Source organism: Coloeus monedula (genome assembly GCF_965178545.1).
Source record: "Coloeus monedula genome assembly, chromosome: 27".
Classification (NCBI taxonomy): Eukaryota; Metazoa; Chordata; class Aves; order Passeriformes; family Corvidae; genus Coloeus; species Coloeus monedula.
In genome coordinates, this window is record NC_138807.1 from 2,978,674 (window position 1) to 2,994,319 (window position 15,646).

The 15,646-nt window shown below is 61.5% G+C and overlaps 1 protein-coding gene across 1 annotated transcript in view; it reads left to right on the forward strand.

Moving 5' to 3' along the window:
* Nucleotides 1-13,067, forward strand: part of ADAMTS10 (ADAM metallopeptidase with thrombospondin type 1 motif 10) — a 60,510-nt gene extending 47,443 nt beyond the window's left edge. The window contains exons 16-25 of the mRNA XM_082297709.1: nucleotides 4,466-4,599; nucleotides 5,730-5,853; nucleotides 6,313-6,393; nucleotides 7,650-7,813; nucleotides 8,395-8,521; nucleotides 9,835-9,964; nucleotides 10,313-10,517; nucleotides 11,141-11,317; nucleotides 11,973-12,129; nucleotides 12,770-13,067. Coding sequence (XP_082153835.1) covers nucleotides 4,466-4,599; nucleotides 5,730-5,853; nucleotides 6,313-6,393; nucleotides 7,650-7,813; nucleotides 8,395-8,521; nucleotides 9,835-9,964; nucleotides 10,313-10,517; nucleotides 11,141-11,317; nucleotides 11,973-12,129; nucleotides 12,770-12,879 — 1,409 coding nt within the window. The 3' untranslated portion in view covers nucleotides 12,880-13,067. The remainder of the gene's footprint in view (nucleotides 1-4,465; nucleotides 4,600-5,729; nucleotides 5,854-6,312; nucleotides 6,394-7,649; nucleotides 7,814-8,394; nucleotides 8,522-9,834; nucleotides 9,965-10,312; nucleotides 10,518-11,140; nucleotides 11,318-11,972; nucleotides 12,130-12,769) is intronic.
* The last annotated feature ends 2,579 nt before the right edge of the window (nucleotides 13,068-15,646 follow it).

Here is a 15,646-nt window from a genome sequence, read left to right on the forward strand (position 1 = left end):
GTTCCAGCTTCTTTCCTCCAGGCTGGTTCCTCAGCTGAGGGAGCAGAGGACGATGGAGAAGAGCAGGGAATGTCTGGTGCCTGCTGGGGAGGAGACAGAGCAGGCAGGGAAAACTTCCTGAGCAGGAGAAGGGATGGGATCCCATGGATCCTCCAAGGAGCAGCACTTCCCTCTTCCCGAGGTCAGCCCTGGGTCCTGCAGAAGGGTCTGGTGAGGAGAGGGGGCAGGAGGAGGCTCCGTGGCAGAAATCTCTCAATAATGAGGGGGAACAGCTCATCTCCTCCGTGGAGTTAATGAAGTGGCCTGGGGAAATCCTTCCCAGCTGTGCAAACAAGCCCAGCCCCCAGCGGGGCTCCCGCAGCTGGAGCAGCTGTGCCGAGGCTGCAGGGGATGGATCGATAAAAATGTAATGAAATTGTGAGGCTGCAAAGTCCCCCAAAGAGCCCGATGGATGCTGAGGTGGAAGGGAACCCTGCAGGCTGGGGCTGCCCTTGCTCAGACCTCTCTCCTCTCCAGGCATGGCCCGGGGCTGGGTTGGCCAGCTGAGCAGCGCCCTCGAGGTGGTGCTGATAGGGATTTTTGACTGATACCTGATCCTGATACGGATTTTTGACTGATATCTGATCCTGATACAGGTTTTTGACTGATACCTGATCCTGATACGGACTTTTTGCTTTCATGAAGAGCCCCTTCCTCTCTCTCTGCTTCAACTTCATAAAATGAGTGGTGGAACCTCTCCTGGAAGGCTGAGGGCGCTGACAGTGCCAGGTTTTGAAGGGATTCAGAGCTTCATCTCCTCTTCCTGCCTTGGCTGTGGGGAATGGTCATGAGGAGCACTTTTATTTGATTTATTCAGTGTCAAAGGGTGTCACCATTGTCCCCTGGGGTGGCCCAAGGAGGAACCACGGAGTGGGGAAGGTCAAGGAACTTCTTTGCACAAGTTTGGGCTCTCAGGATTGGGGAGACCTGGTTTGTGTTCAGCACCTAAAGGGGGCTGGAAAGAACGACAGAGAATTTTAGCAAGGCCTGGAGTGCCAGAACAAGGGGGAAATGGCTTCCCAGTGCCAGAGGGCAGGGCTGGATGGGATATGGGGAAGGAATTGTTCCCTGGGAGGGTGGGCAGGCCCTGGCACAGGGTGCCCAGAGCAGCTGGGGCTGCCCCTGGATCCCTGGCAGTGTCCAAGGCCAGGCTGGACATTGGGGCTGGGAGCAGCCTGGGACAGTGGGAGGTGTCCCTGCCCATGGCAGGGGTGGCACCGGGTGATCTTTGAGGTCCCTTCCATCCCAACCCCCTCTGTGACTCCGCGACTTCAGCAGCACGAAGACCTTCATCCTCGTGCCTGTGGGGTTTTGTGACCCTTGGTGGCTTTTGGGTGTCAGAGGCACATCCTGGGGGAGGTGAGGATGTCCCTTGCACCTCCCCCTTCTTCACATCACAGGCCTGACCCTGGGGAACAGCCCCCTCCTGTCCTGCCCTGGCCGCTGCCATCCTGCCATCAGTCCCTGTGTTCCCCCATGCCACCAGACCCTGGGATGGCACTGAGGGCTGCTCCTCGTCTCCTGGGCTCTTCCAGCAGTGCCCAGAGCGCTCGGGTGTGAGGGTGTCAGTCCTTCCCTCCCTGCTGGCACCAGCAGCTCCCCAGGAGCCCTCTTTGCTGGCAGCCTCATCCCTCAGCATTCCTCCCTCCAGCTGGCAGGAATCTGCTCTTCAGCTTGGTTTTAGGAGCTGATCCCCCACCCTGGGTCTCTGCTGAGCCCCTTCCCCTGCTCAGCTCAGCCGCTCGGGCTTCCCAAAAGGGTGGGTGGGTGAGTTCAGGGGTGCCTTGTGTCCCTCAGAGGCTTCACCCCACGTTTCTTCGGGAAATATCCTGGGCACGGAGGACCCCCACCCTGCAGACAGGGAGTGCCCCACAAGCCTGGAGGAGGGGGCCGCCAGTCCTGCGGGGATTTGGGAAGGGAAGAAGCCTGACCTGTGGTCGGGCTGTGTTCGGGGCTGTTTGGTTCCCAGCGATCCCGGAGCCCAGAGCGCGGGGTCGGGACGAAGAGCCCCGGAGAGGAGCGCTGAGCTCAGCAGTCCGCAGATACCGCGTGGAATGCGGCTTTAATTGTTTGTTTACTTTGCTCTGCTCGCTCCGTTCTTCGTTTTTGCTCTTGGCCGATGCGGGAGTTCGGGGTGGGAGAGGGATGGGAGGAGCAGGAGCTTGCGGAAAACAGGAGAGTGCTCGTCAGAAATGGTAATAAGGTTTAATTCCTCCATGGGAGAGGGCAGGCAGGAGGAACAAAACATCCTCGGAGGCAGCAGCCGACAGAAAATACTCGATTTGAATAACTCTGTTAAACACGCAAAGGAGGAACCACGGCAGACCCCGAGTGAAGGGAGGGGGTCAAAATCTGTGGGCTGATGCCTGGCTGGGGCTTTCACCTCTCTGGGACAGGAGCCCAGGGAACGGCTGGAGCTGGGTCAGGGCTGGGCATGGAGCTCAGGGAAAGGTTCTTCCCCCCGAGGCTGCTGGGCACTGCCCAGGCTCCCCAGGGAATGGGCCCGGCCCCGAGGCTGCCAGAGCTGCAGGAGCGTTTGGACAGCGCTCTCAGGGATGCCCAGGCTGGGGTTGTTGGGGTGTCTGTGCAGGGCCAGGGGCTGCACTGATCATCCCTGAGGGTCCCTTCCAGCTCAGGATATTCCAGGATTCCATAATTGTATTTAGCAACATTCCCTGGGCAGGCTCAGAGGTCCCACTCGTTCTATGGCAGTCACTCTTCTCCCATCTCCAGGAGTTCCAAGGCACGCTGTGCTGTGTCAGAGGACCTTTCTGGGGTCCAGACTTGCCCTCACTGTGCTCAGTGCTGCTGTCATGGGGACACAGTTGTCCCTGGAGCCACCTGCACAAGGACAAGGGGATGCCCAGGGCACCTCTCGGTGCTGAGGACGCTCCCGTTCCCAACAGATGCTGGGCAGTGATTCCAGTCTCCTTTGGTGGCTGGGATGGTGACCTGGCTTCCAAGGGCAAATCCTGCCTTGGAATTGTCCCCATGGAGAGTGAGGGGACTGTCCCAGAGCCCAGGTGGCCCAGGCAGCTCGATGGAGCAGTGGCAGTCAGTACCAATGCATGGTCACCCCTCCCTCCTTCCTCCTTCACTCTCCCTCTCCCTGTTCCTCTTCCATGGGACTTTGAAGGGCAGGAATTCCCCACGGAAAGGCCTTTCCCAAGTGACCGGTGAGGAGAGCCAGCAGGATTCCTCCCACACGGAGCAGTGTGACCACGGGAGCCCAGTCCCAGCTCCCAGCCCGACCCCCAGGGGCAGCCCCTGCTCTCGGGGGCTGCTGAGCTCCCCCTGCTCAGCAGCTGCTTCCAGAGCTTCTCCAGGGGCTTGCCCAGGCATCCTGCTCCCGAAAATGCCTCCAAGCTGCTGAATTCCCCTCTCTGTCTCCTCCTGCTCCTCCCTCTCCCAGCTTTGCTCTCTCTTCTGCCCAGCTGCACTCGGGTGCTCCCAGGCACAGCTGGGCCCCGTCCCTCTGCCCCTTTGATGTGCTGGGTGGAGTTTCCAGTTCTGCACGTTCCCATTCCTCCCATCCAAGGTGCTTCCCAGCCCTGGCACAGGGAGCAGGACCGTGGGTGGTGCCCCCAGGAGGGAACTGCCTCTGCCAGGTCCGTGCTGGGATCCTGGGATGCTCAGGAAAGGCAGTGAATGCCACAAGCCATGCCAGGATTTGATAAAATCCAGCAGCAGGAGCCAGGGAATGCTCTGGTGGACCCACATCCTGCTCCAGGCACTGTATCCAGATATCCAGGGTGTTCCTGGGGTGATGCCCTGGCAAAGGTTGTTGGGGAACAGGAATTCCAGCTGTAACCTGAAGGTCCTTCCCCTTCATTCTCGCGGTGCTGTAGTCACCTTTGCTGGGAAGGATTTGGGATCCACCAGCCTCGGACAGACAGGGATGGTTTCTCTGGCCCAGCAACTTGGTTGTTCTGCTCCAGCAGCTGGAAAAACCTTGGAAAGGTAACTTGGGAGCTGCTGCCTCAGTTTCCCTGTTGGTAAAGTGGGTAGAGGGGTGTTGGCAACTTGCAAAGAGGCAGGAGTGACCCAGATAAGGACAAATCACTTTGTGTCCTTCCCCATCACATCCAGCCCCTGCTCCCAGGCTGCAGAGGGACTGGGGACAAGGGCTGGAGAGGGCCAGGAGCCAGGGAATGGCTTCCCAGTGCCAGAGGGCAGGGCTGGATGGGATCTTGGGAAGGAATTGTTCCCTGGGAGGGTGGGCAGGCCCTGGCACAGGGTGCCCAGAGCAGCTGGGGCTGCCCCTGGATCCCTGGCAGTGTTGGGGCTGGGAGCAGAAGGGACAGTGTCCCCCCAGGGGTCAGCGTCCAGCTCAAGGGCCTGCATCCCTCCTCCAGGGGGATCCTCCTGGTTTTCCACATCTTTTCTCTCCTCGGTGGCCCCATTTGAAGCTGTGCTCCTCTCCCAGGGGGTGTCAAGGCCTGTTCCCTCAACTGCCTGGCCGAGGGCTTCAACTTCTACACGGAGCGGGCGGCAGCCGTGGTGGACGGGACCCCGTGCCGGCCGGACTCCAATGACATCTGCGTCAACGGCGAGTGCAAGGTGCTCCGGGGCTGGGACAGCCTGGGATGGGACAGGGACAGACCCCTGGGATGGGGGGACAAGGACAGACCCCCAGGCAGGGGAGTGCTGCCCTTAACCTGCTCCCACAGACATGGGATGGGTGGAGGGTTAAGAGAGCTGGGGGTGCTCACCTGGAGAGGAGAAGGCTCCAGGGAGAGCTCCGAGCCCCTTGCAGGGCCTAAAGGGGCTCCAGGAGAGCTGCAGAGGGACTGGGGACAAGGCCTGGAGGGCCAGGAGCCAGGGAATGGCTTCCCAGTGCCAGAGGGCAGGGCTGGATGGGATCTTGGGAAGGAATTGTTCCCTGGGAGGGTGGGCAGGCCCTGGCACAGGGTGCCCAGAGCAGCTGGGGCTGCCCCTGGATCCCTGGCAGTGCCCAAGGCCAGGCTGGACATTGGGGCTGGGAGCAGCCTGGGACAGTGGGAGGTGTCCCTGCCCAGGGTAGGGGTGGGATGGGCTTTAAGGTCCCTTCCCACCCAAACCCTTCTGTAATTCCGGGATTTCTCTGCCTGGACACCCAGTGGGAGCGGGAACATTCCCACCCTGGCCTTGTGCCCATCCCCTCTCCAGGCATTCCCTGCCTCAGGGATGGATCTCTGTACCCCCAGGCACTTTGATATTTCCCTTGCAATGGGATCCGGAGGGAGCTGTAGAAGTTTAATTACAGGAAAGCGCGGTGGGAGCGGCCAACGCCCCCCAACAGGCAGACAGACAGACAGACAGACCGACAGGCTCCTTGTGGGTCTGTCTGTCTCCCTTCCGGTATCTCTGGGATCTTTTTGTCTCGATGGGGCTGTGGAACAAAGGGGGATTGCACCAGAGGGAGCCGCAGCCGTGCTGGTGACCCGAGTGCCACCCCACGGGCGGTGGCAGCGGGACAGAGGCCACAAGGACGCGTGGGCAGGGACAGGGCATCCCTTGGGTGCTGCAGCTCCACACGGGCATCCCAAGCTCTGCTAGATCCCAGGATTCCTGCCTGCACCCTCCCAGCCTCGGCGAGGGGTGGCAGAGGTGACGCTGCTGAGGTGTCCGGGGCACTGAGGGGTCCAGGGCAGGTGAGGGGAGGGAAGGGCCCCCCCAGGATGGCTCATTCCTGCTGCTCCCTCCCGCAGCACGTGGGCTGTGACCGAGTGCTGGGCTCCGACTCCAAGGAGGACAAGTGCCGGGTGTGCGGGGGGGACGGCAGCTCCTGTGAGACCATCGAGGGCGTCTTCAACCAGTCCTTGCCCGAGGGAGGTAGGGAACAAACGGCCTGGTCACCCTCAAATCCCTCCTCCACCTCGTCTGCCCCTGGGGACGGGCAGGGACACATCCTGGAGAAACATCCCAAGGGGTAGGGCCAGGCTGGGAGGGAAAAAACCCCTGCTGCCCACCGGCCAAGCCGTGCCCCAGCCCCCACTGGCACCTGAATCTCGGGCACAGAGCTCCAGGCTCCTTCCCTGCTCCCCAGCTCGTGCTGGGAACCAGGGCTGGGAGATGCCCATGGAAATCCCAGCTCCACAGCACATTCCCAGTACAGCCAGTCCCACCACAAGGGCCCATGCTGCAGACCCACTCCGTTTTGGTGCCCCAAATGCTTTTCCCATCCTTTCCCCATGGGTAGGGGGTTGGCTCGTGCTCCCCTCCAGCAGCCCAGGGCAGCTCTGGGATTGGAGGCTGAACATTCCTGCTCAGCAGCCCCTGGTTGTCCCACAGGTTACGAGGAGGTGATCCAGATCCCCAAGGGCTCCGTCCACATCGACATCCGGGAGCTGAACCTGTCCATCAACTACCTGGGTGAGAGGCGGCTGGGGAGGCTGAAATCCCAGCCGGGCCCTGCCGTTTCCCTGGGGTTAACAGGCCCTGGGAAAGGCCCGGCAAGGAGAACTTCCCACCCAGGCTGGGATTTGGGAGCAGGGGAAGGCAGCAGGGCAGGGTGTTCCCAGGCCAGCGTGGGCTGCGTGTCCCCCACTGTCCCTGCCTGTGCCTCTGCCCTGTGTTAGCATCACAACCCCGAGCAAACCCCGCAGCTCCTGGCACTGCCTGTGGCTCCCTGGCATCGCCCCTCTGCCAGCCTGGCGATTAAAAATGCTCACATTTTCCTCGGGCTTGGTTTTCCAGCCTCGCTCAGTCCCGCTTTCACAACGAGGATTTTTCTTTCCCCTTTTTTCCTCCCTGTCCCCCGAGCGATGCCAGGCAGGGCAGGGTGCCCACCCTGGCTCCCTGCCGGCTGCCTGCAGGATTCTCCTGGCAGCATCCCTCCAGCCCAGCTCCCTTTGCTGGGATCAGAGGTGCCGCCATCCCTCCCTGCCCAGTGTGTGGGGACTCCTCGTGTCCACCCACACCGGATTTCTGCTCTCTGAGGCCGCTGCCACCGAGCTCTGCCACTCCGGGATCTCTCTTGGCCTCCCAGATGGAGGGAGGGAGCATCCTCTGCCCTCAGCAGCGCCAAGGATCTTCCCTGCCCCGAGCGAGACGGGGTCGGCGAGGGCGGCAGTGCCCGGAGCCACTCCCGGAGTGTCGGGGAGCGGAGGGACAGAGTGGGAATGGGAATGGGAATGGGATGGAGCGAGCGTTCCGATCCCCCTCTAGCGACTCTCCCGGGCAACCACAGCCCGGCTCCAGGCCCCAGCAGCTCCAGCAGCCCCGACCCAGTTAGCGCAGCTGGGTTTGAGCCCGGCTTCGTGGCCACAGCTTGTCGCCCAGCCCAGCCCAGCCCGGGGGTGTCCCATCCATAAATGTTGGTCCCAGCTCAGGCTGGGTCAGATCAATCCCATGGGAAGAGATTCCTTGCCTTTTCCTTGGCTGCTGGTGGTCCCCACAGCACAGTGCTGGCCAGGCTGAGAGCACACCGTGGCTACCTTGGTCCCACCCTGCTGGTTGCTCTGTGCGACCCTGAGCCAGCCCCCAGCTGTCCCCTCCCTTTGGCCAAGGCTGGGGCCATTTACCCTCTGTCCCAGCACCGCTCTGAGCCCAGCAGGCGAGCAGCACCTGGCTGAAGTTGGCCCAGGTGCTTTCAGCCTTTGTGTGACCTCCCTCCCCTGTCCCAGCAGCGCTGCGAGGGGACAGCGGTGAGTATTTCATCAACGGGAAGCTCTCCATCGATCCCCCCCGGCGCTTCGACGTCGCCGGCACCACCTTCCACTACAGGAGGTCCCCCGAAGAGCCCGAGTCACTGGAGGCTTTGGGACCCACCAACATCACTCTCTTTGTCATGGTTGGTAACTTCATACCCCCCCCCGGTGTGCTCCTGGCTGGGCTAACAGGACCTTGCCGTGGCTATGTGGGGGTTGGGGCTGCTCAGCCCCTGGGGTGGCTGTGGGGAATGAAGGGACACAGAGACCAGAGGTAAATTGGGCTCAATTCACACAATCAATCACAGAATTCATTAGGTTGGAAAAGCCCTTTGAGACCATCGAGTCCAACCTATGACCCGACACCGCCTCGTCAGCCGGGCCATGGCACTGAGTGCCACGTCCAGTCTTTGAAAAGGCCACCCCAAGTGGGACAGGAGCCACAGTCCCTGCCTTAGGGGGCCAGTGCTTTATCCACTGGGCACTCTCAGCTCTCCCTCCCTAGTCCATCAGGTTTTGGGATGATTCCACCCTTAAGTGCCTGGGAGCTCATTCTCTGATCGAGCACTACTGTCACCACTGGTGGCTGCCCTGCCAGTTCTGGGAGGGGCTGGAAAGGGGACAGGGGAAGATTCCAGCTGCCCTGGATGTTAGCAAGGCTGTGGGATGCCACCTGGGTGGTCACCGCAGTGGCACTGATGTCCTGGGGGTGCCTTTCCCACAGGTGCTGGTGCGGACGGAGCTGCAGGGGATCCGCTACAAGTTCAACGCTCCGGTGGGCAGGGACGGCTCCAGCCACTACTCCTGGCACTACACCCCATGGACCAAGTGCTCTGTGCTGTGTGCAGGGGGTGAGCTCTGATGCTGGGCTGGTTTGGGGGGACAGGTGGAACCCCCCTGCAGCTGTGCCTGGGCCTGTGGTTGGCTCTGAGGAGCTCTGGGGTCTCTGCACAGCCCCACCCCACTCTCAGCCACGTGGGAGTTGTGGCAGGGCAAAGAACCTGGGTGCTGTCTTCAGCTGGGCCACAGGTTTGGGTGGAAGGACCTTAAAGATCAAAATTGGACCCCTTCCACTGTCCCAGGGTGCTCCAAGCCCTATCCAGCCTGGCCTTGGGCACTGCCAGGGATCCAGGGGCAGCCCCAGCTGCTCTGGGCACCCTGTGCCAGGGCCTGCCCACCCTGCCAGGGAACAATTCCTTCCCAAGATCCCATCCAGCCCTGCCCTCTGGCACTGGGAAGCCATTCCCTGGCTCCTGTCCCTCTCCAGGCCCTTTTAAACCCAGTTACCTGTGCAATGCATGGAATCATAGAATGGCTTTAGGTTAGGAGGGACCTCAAAGCCCATCCAGTGCCACCCCCTGCCATGGGCAGGGACAATTCCGCTATCCCAGGATGCTCCCAGCCCCATCCAGCCTGGCCTTGGGCACTGCCAGGGATGGAGTAAGGACAGGTTGGCTGATCACAACAGATCTGGCCCCACATCGATGGTCTGGGAACTGAAACACCCCTGGTGCTTCCCTGAACCCTTGGCCTGGTTCCCATGGGGATTGACACGGAGGTTTGGGCAGTGTCTCAGGACTTTGGTGAGCCTGGCTGGGAGGGGCTGAGCTGGTGTTCAGCCAGAGAAGAGAGTGGCTCAAAAATGTTCCCTGTTTAAAGCTCAGGGCTGGTCTCACATGCTAGGCATCGATCAAGTGTTGTCCCTCCTTGTTCCTGTTACTCCCCAAGTGCTGCCCAGGAAATTTCACAAGGCCAAGGTTAGAACAGGTTCATTGGAGCATGAGATCCTTGGAATGCTGTGATCCTCCATCCTCTGGTGTGTCCTGCCCTGGCTGGTGAGCTTTAGCATCCCGGGATCATCGAGGTTGGAAAAGCCCTGCAGGGCCATCGAGTGCAACCTGTGCCCGATGCCCACCTTGTCACCCAGAGTGCCACATCCACACACTGACCCCATCATTCCACACCATCCATTTTTCCTGGAGATGCCAGAGGAGCCCTTGGTTATGAAAGGAGGAATAAGTCCAGGCTCGATGTGCAGGGACACGTGGCCGCTGTGTCACGTCACCCCACAGGAGCAGAGCTGTGGGGCCAGCACCCGCAGCCTGGCCCTGCTCCAGCCTCAGCCTCCTCCTCCCTTTCCCCCTTCCCTCTTCTCCCTGGGCAGGCAGCCAGATCCAGTCTGTGGTGTGCAGGAAACTCTCCGATGGCTCCACCGTCCCCAACCATTTCTGCAGCACTGACACCAAAGTGCCCGAGCGGCAGAGGCCCTGCAACACCGAGCCCTGTCCCCCAGCGTGAGTACCTGGGGCACATGCAGGGGGGAAAGCCAGGGTGGAAGAGGGTGAAATTCCTTGGGAATGGCAGCCAGGGGTGGTACTGCCTGGCTGGAGCAGCTCTGCTGGGGAATGGGGTTGCGGTTTCTCCTCTTATTCTGTCCCTTATTCAGTGAGTCCCTCAGGAATTGTCCCAGCCCCTCCCTGGCTCCTCTCCTGGAGGGGAAGGGCAGCTGTGGAGGAACTCTGTGGTTCAGCCAGAGCTGCCCAGGAGGCTGTGGCTGAGTAGGAGCAGGGCTGTGTGCAGGAGTGTGGGGACAAGCCCAGCCCAGCATGCCCCTCCAAGCTCTGCTGTTGGCCCATCTCCAGCTGGACCATTGGGAACTGGTCCGAGTGCAGCCGGAGCTGCAACGAGGGCGTCCGGACCCGCAGCGTCTTCTGCAAGAGGAAGATCTCTGCCAGTGAGGAGAAAACCCTGGATGATGCCTCCTGCACCCAGCCACGGCCAAAGATGTTGGAGCCCTGCAACAACCAAACGTGTCCTCCTGAGTGGGTGGCCCTGGACTGGTCGGAGGCGAGTGCCAAAGGAGGGACACGGAGCTGGGGAAGGGTCTGAGGAGCGGCTGAGGGCACTTGGCTCGTTCAGCTGCAGCAGAGGAGACTGAGGGGAGGCTCCTGGGGGCTGCAGCTCCTCCCGAGGGGAGGCGGAGGGGCAGGGGCTGAGCTCTGCTCTGGGACAGGGACAGGAGCCCAGGGAACGGCTGGAGCTGGGTCAGGGCTGGCCATGGAGCTCAGGGAAAGGTTCTTCCCCCCGAGGCTGCTGGGCACTGCCCAGGCTCCCCAGGGAATGGGCCCGGCCCCGAGGCTGCCAGAGCTGCAGGAGCGTTTGGACAGCGCTCTCAGGGATGCCCAGGCTGGGGTTGTTGGGGTGTCTGTGCAGGGCCAGGGGCTGGATTCAGGATCCCTGTGGGATCCAGCTCAGGATATTCTGATTCTGTGATTGACATCGTCCTCACCTCTCTGAGGGCGCTGCTCCATGGGAGGGCAGTGCCGGTCACCAGTGATGGCCACAGAGAGCGCAGAGTGGGGGATGTTGTAGCTCAGGAGCCAGGAGAGGTGGGAGCAGCGTGGGGGGAGCCAGAGCTGCCTCTGTCCCCTCCTTTCTGGCTGCCCTGACCGTGTCTCCTGTCCCTGCAGTGCACCCCGAGCTGCGGGCCCGGCTTCCGCCACCGCATCGTCCTGTGCAAGAGCGGCGACCACAGCGTGACCCTGCCCACCTCCCAGTGCCACGAGGCCGCCAAGCCCCCCACCAGCATGAGGTGCAACCTGCGGCGCTGCCCCCCGCCCCGCTGGGTCACCGGCGAGTGGGGAGAGGTAGGGACAGCCCTCCCCACGGGGGCATTGCAGGAGAAGCCTCCCAGGCCTTCAAGTCCTGCAGTGCCAAAGGCTTTTACCGGCCAGCAGAACCCTGTGTGGCCACCACAACTGTCCAGGGGACAGCAGGACCCCATGGCAATGTTCTTTGCCACCTTTTTGCCTCATTTATGATGGTTGCCCAAGAGCAGAGCTGGGGGTGTCCCGGGCCTGGCAGGACCCCACAGAAGTCATTGAGGGGTCCCCTTGAGTGTCTGGGGGTCAGCAGGGCAGTGGCTGCAGAGCTGGGCTGGCCCTACTGACAAGCAAGGCCACTGCTGGTCCCCCTCAGAGCCCAGCGGGGTGACCCTGACCGTCCTCCCTGCCCTCCAACACCCCTCGAGCCACAGAGTGAGATTGGGGTGCGGGAGGCCTGGGAAAAGCCAGGGATTTAGGGTTGGATGGAGGGATCCTCCCCAGGCCCTGGAGAATCAAACCAAGCTTTGTTGGGATGCAGGGCCACAGCACTTGCTCATGCCAGGGAGTCCCGGCTGGGCAGGGAAGGAGCCACCACCTCCAGCACTCTTTGCACCCCCTAACGCCCATCTGTGCCCACTCCTGTCACATTCCTAAAGCCATGGTGACCACGGCAGCTCCCTCTGTGCTGTCCCCACAGTGCTCAGCCCAGTGTGGCCTTGGCCAGCAGAGAAGATCCGTCCAGTGCCTGGCTCACACCGGGCAGCCGTCCATGGACTGCGTGGAGGCCCTGCAGCCCCCTGGGATGCAGCAGTGCGAGACCAAGTGCGAGTCAGGGCCTACAGACAACCCTGAAGGTGAGGGGTCTCTGGGGAGGGGACACAGGGGCACTGCCTGCTCTGGGGACAGGGACAGCAGAGCCAGCACAACACGGGTTGGGCTCTAGGGTGGGGAGAACCCATCCCTGGAAGTGTCCGAGGCCAGGTTGGACAGGGCTTGGAGCAACCTGGGATGGTGGGAGGTGTCCCTGCTTATGGCAGGGAGTGGGATGAGATGTTCTTTAAGGTCCCTTCCCACCCAAACCCTTCTGTAATTCCGGGATTTCTCTGCCTGGACACCCAGTGGGAGCGGGAACATTCCCACCCTGGCCTTGTGCCCATCCCCTCTCCAGGCATTCCCTGCCTCAGGGATGGATCTCTGCACTCCCAGCCTGTGCAGAGGGTGGAAATGGATGAGATTTAAGGCCCCTTCCAACCCGAATCACTCTGTTGAAAATGTGGCCACCTCGTGGCCCTGGTCCCCTCTGGTCCCAGGCCAGCCTGGTGTGCCACGACCCCGAGAAACACAGGAACTGCACCTTGGCACAGAGAGGTTTTCATTAGTGAGGTCCTCAGCAGCATCTTCATCACGGCTGCATCTTTCAGCTTCCTGGCAAAACCCCCCCAGGATGCCCTCAGCCCAGCTGTGACCCTGCTCCTCCTCTCTGTGTCCCCTCAGAGTGCAAGGATGTGAACAAGGTGGCCTACTGCCCGCTCGTCCTCAAGTTCAAGTTCTGCAGCCGGACCTACTTCCGACAGATGTGCTGTAAAACCTGCCAGGGGCACTAGGACACGGCGGGACACAGTGGGACCCCCGTGGCAAAACTGGAAGGCCAAAGCTCTGCCAGAGGGCCGCCGAGCTGTGCCCTCCCTCTCCGCCCTGGGAATCTCCCCTGGCTCCGTTCGCGCTTCCAGCAGGAGCCAGTGTCCCCCAAACCCGTCCCCCACAGACCCCCGTGGCCCCCGAGCTTCACCATGGCAGGTTCCCAGTTAAACCACTGCAGCCCCAGCTGGATGAGTGCTGGGAGAGGGGGGAGCTGGGCAGAGCAGGGACTTTACTTGAAATTCTGACGTTGTTATTTATTAGTAGCGGCCGAGAGCCACCGAGGGAAGCGGCACCGCTCGCCCCGCTCCTGCCTCATCCCGCTCCGTGTCCTCTGGGCACCACCACGGGGCTCGAGCACCCCCGGGGCTGCTGCCCTTCCCTCGGGATCCCAGGGGAGACAGGGAGGAGGGCTCAGGTGCCTCGTGGCGTGGCGCTGGGTGAAGAGAAGCCGCTGTGGGGAGTGGGGTTGGAGCAGGGGTTTTGTCCCCTTGGTTTGCACCCTGTCGCCTCAGGACTGGCAGCAGGGGACAGGGAGCAGGTCACCCCGTGAGCAGAGCGGTGACACCAGTTTAACTGGGAGAGGGGGTTCTCCAAACTCTCGTGGCGACCGACTTGGATTGGGGTGTTGCCCTGTTTGTCCTTAACGCCTTTGTCACTTTTAGGACCAGTTTGTATCCCTCGAAGCACGAGCTGAGCTGGGGGCAGAGGCGTGCTCGGGGCTGCGGGGCTGCGCCAGGCTCAGGGAGCAGAGCGAGGAGGATGCAGGACAGGATCGCTCCTGTCACGGTGTCCCCAGGGCCTGGCATGGCAGGGCCCTGCCCAGACATCGCCTCAGCCTCTGCTGCGGCCTCACTTCCAAAGGTGCTTGACTTCCAAAGGTGCTTTGCCTCCAAAAGGTGCTTTGCCTGCGAAGGCAGCCTGGCCATGTGTGGCTGTAGCCTTGAGGTGCCAGTCCCAGTGCCACCCACTCCTCTGCCCGCAGGAGGCCTCCAGTGATGGGAAAAAGAGCAGGCTTGAAATTCCTCCAGGTCACCTCATGGCCAAACCCAGGCCAATCTCTCCACGGGCAGCCCATGGAGAAGATCTGACTTCAACTCTCCAAAGCATGTGCTTTTTGTTAGCATTATAATTGTTGTTAACTACGATTATTTTCAGGCCTTTCCACATCACAGCGATGGGAAACCTTTGTCCAAAGCCATGTTTCGTTCCCTTGGGGCCATCCCTACGGTGCAGGGAGGGGACAGCCCCCTTCCCCCAGAGCAGAGCCCCCGTGTGTTCCCTCCCAGCTGTATTTTTGTGTCCACCTGCTCCTCCAGCCGATCGCAGCTTCTCTGGTGCTCAGCAAACCTCATTTCTCTTCCTTCCTGGTGCCACGCTCCGTTCTGACGTTTCTGGGTGAGGGGAGGGGGTGTTTTCATCGTTTTTGTATCGATATATATCTACTGGCCAATGTTTAACATACTAACTCTGAGGAGGAGCGACGTAAGGCATGAATTATAATAAAGGAGTAGCTACGATCCCGGGCACAGCTTCTGCTCCCAGTCGTGTTCCTCGAGCCCGGGGTTTGGCCTGGGCACTCACAGCACCACAATTCACACCAAAGGAGGGGTTTGGAAGCAGGGGAGGGTTCTCCCTGGGGGCCGGAGCAGGTTGGAAAGGTGGGGATGCAGCCAGAGCTGCTCCAGGATATGTGGGAACACTTTCCCCCTTGGCACCCCATGGCACAGAGAGCCTGTGTTGGTAATGCTGGGCCAGCAGGGGAGGGGGGATTCTGCCCCTCTGCCCCACTCAGCTGAGACCCCACCTGCAGAGCTGCCCCAGCCCTGGGGAACAACATCAGGAGCACGGGGAGCTGCTGGAGCCACTCCAGAGGAGGCCACGGAGCTGCCCCAAGGGCTGGAGCCCCTCTGCTCTGGAGCCAGGCTGGGAGAGCTGGGGGTGCTCACCTGGAGAGGAGAAGGCTCCAGGGAGAGCTCCGAGCCCCTTGCAGGGCCTAAAGGGGCTCCAGGAGAGCTGGAGAGGGACTGGGGACAAGGCCTGGAGGGCCAGGAGCCAGGGAATGGCTTCCCAGTGCCAGAGGGCAGGGCTGGATGGGATCTTGGGCAGGAATTGTTCCCTGGGAGGGTGGGCAGGCCCTGGCACAGGGTGCCCAGAGCAGCTGGGGCTGCCCCTGGATCCCTGGCAGTGCCCAAGGCCAGGCTGGACATTGGGGCTGGGAGCAGCCTGGGACAGTGGGAGGTGTCCCTGCCCATGGCAGGGGTGGCACTGGATGGGCTTTAAGGTCCCTTCCCACCCAAACCCTTCTGTGACTCTGCAGGGGACAGTGGGGACATGGTAGCCCAGAACTCTGCTTTTCTCTGCACCTCAAGAGGGGCCTCTTTTATTAAAAAAAAAAAAAAAAAAAAAAGCAGCAACCAAAAGCATCCTGCTCCTAAAGCCACCCCCCAGCACTGACCGACCACCCCGGGACAGGTGACATCCAGCTGTCACCGCAGGGTGAGGGGAAAGGTCTCACCGAGGCTCTGAGCATCCCTGCCGGGCTCTGTCCAGCAGCCGCTCCCTCCCCAGCTCGGTGACACCGAGCAGCAGCAGAGGTGGTGACACCCAGGGCAGGGCCACCCCGAAGTCCCCTGGTAGCAAAGGCACCGTTGTCCTCGCCACCCCCACAAACGTGCAGAATGAGGAAGTGAGGGGAGGGAAAATAATTCGTCACAATCAGCAGAAAGGCAA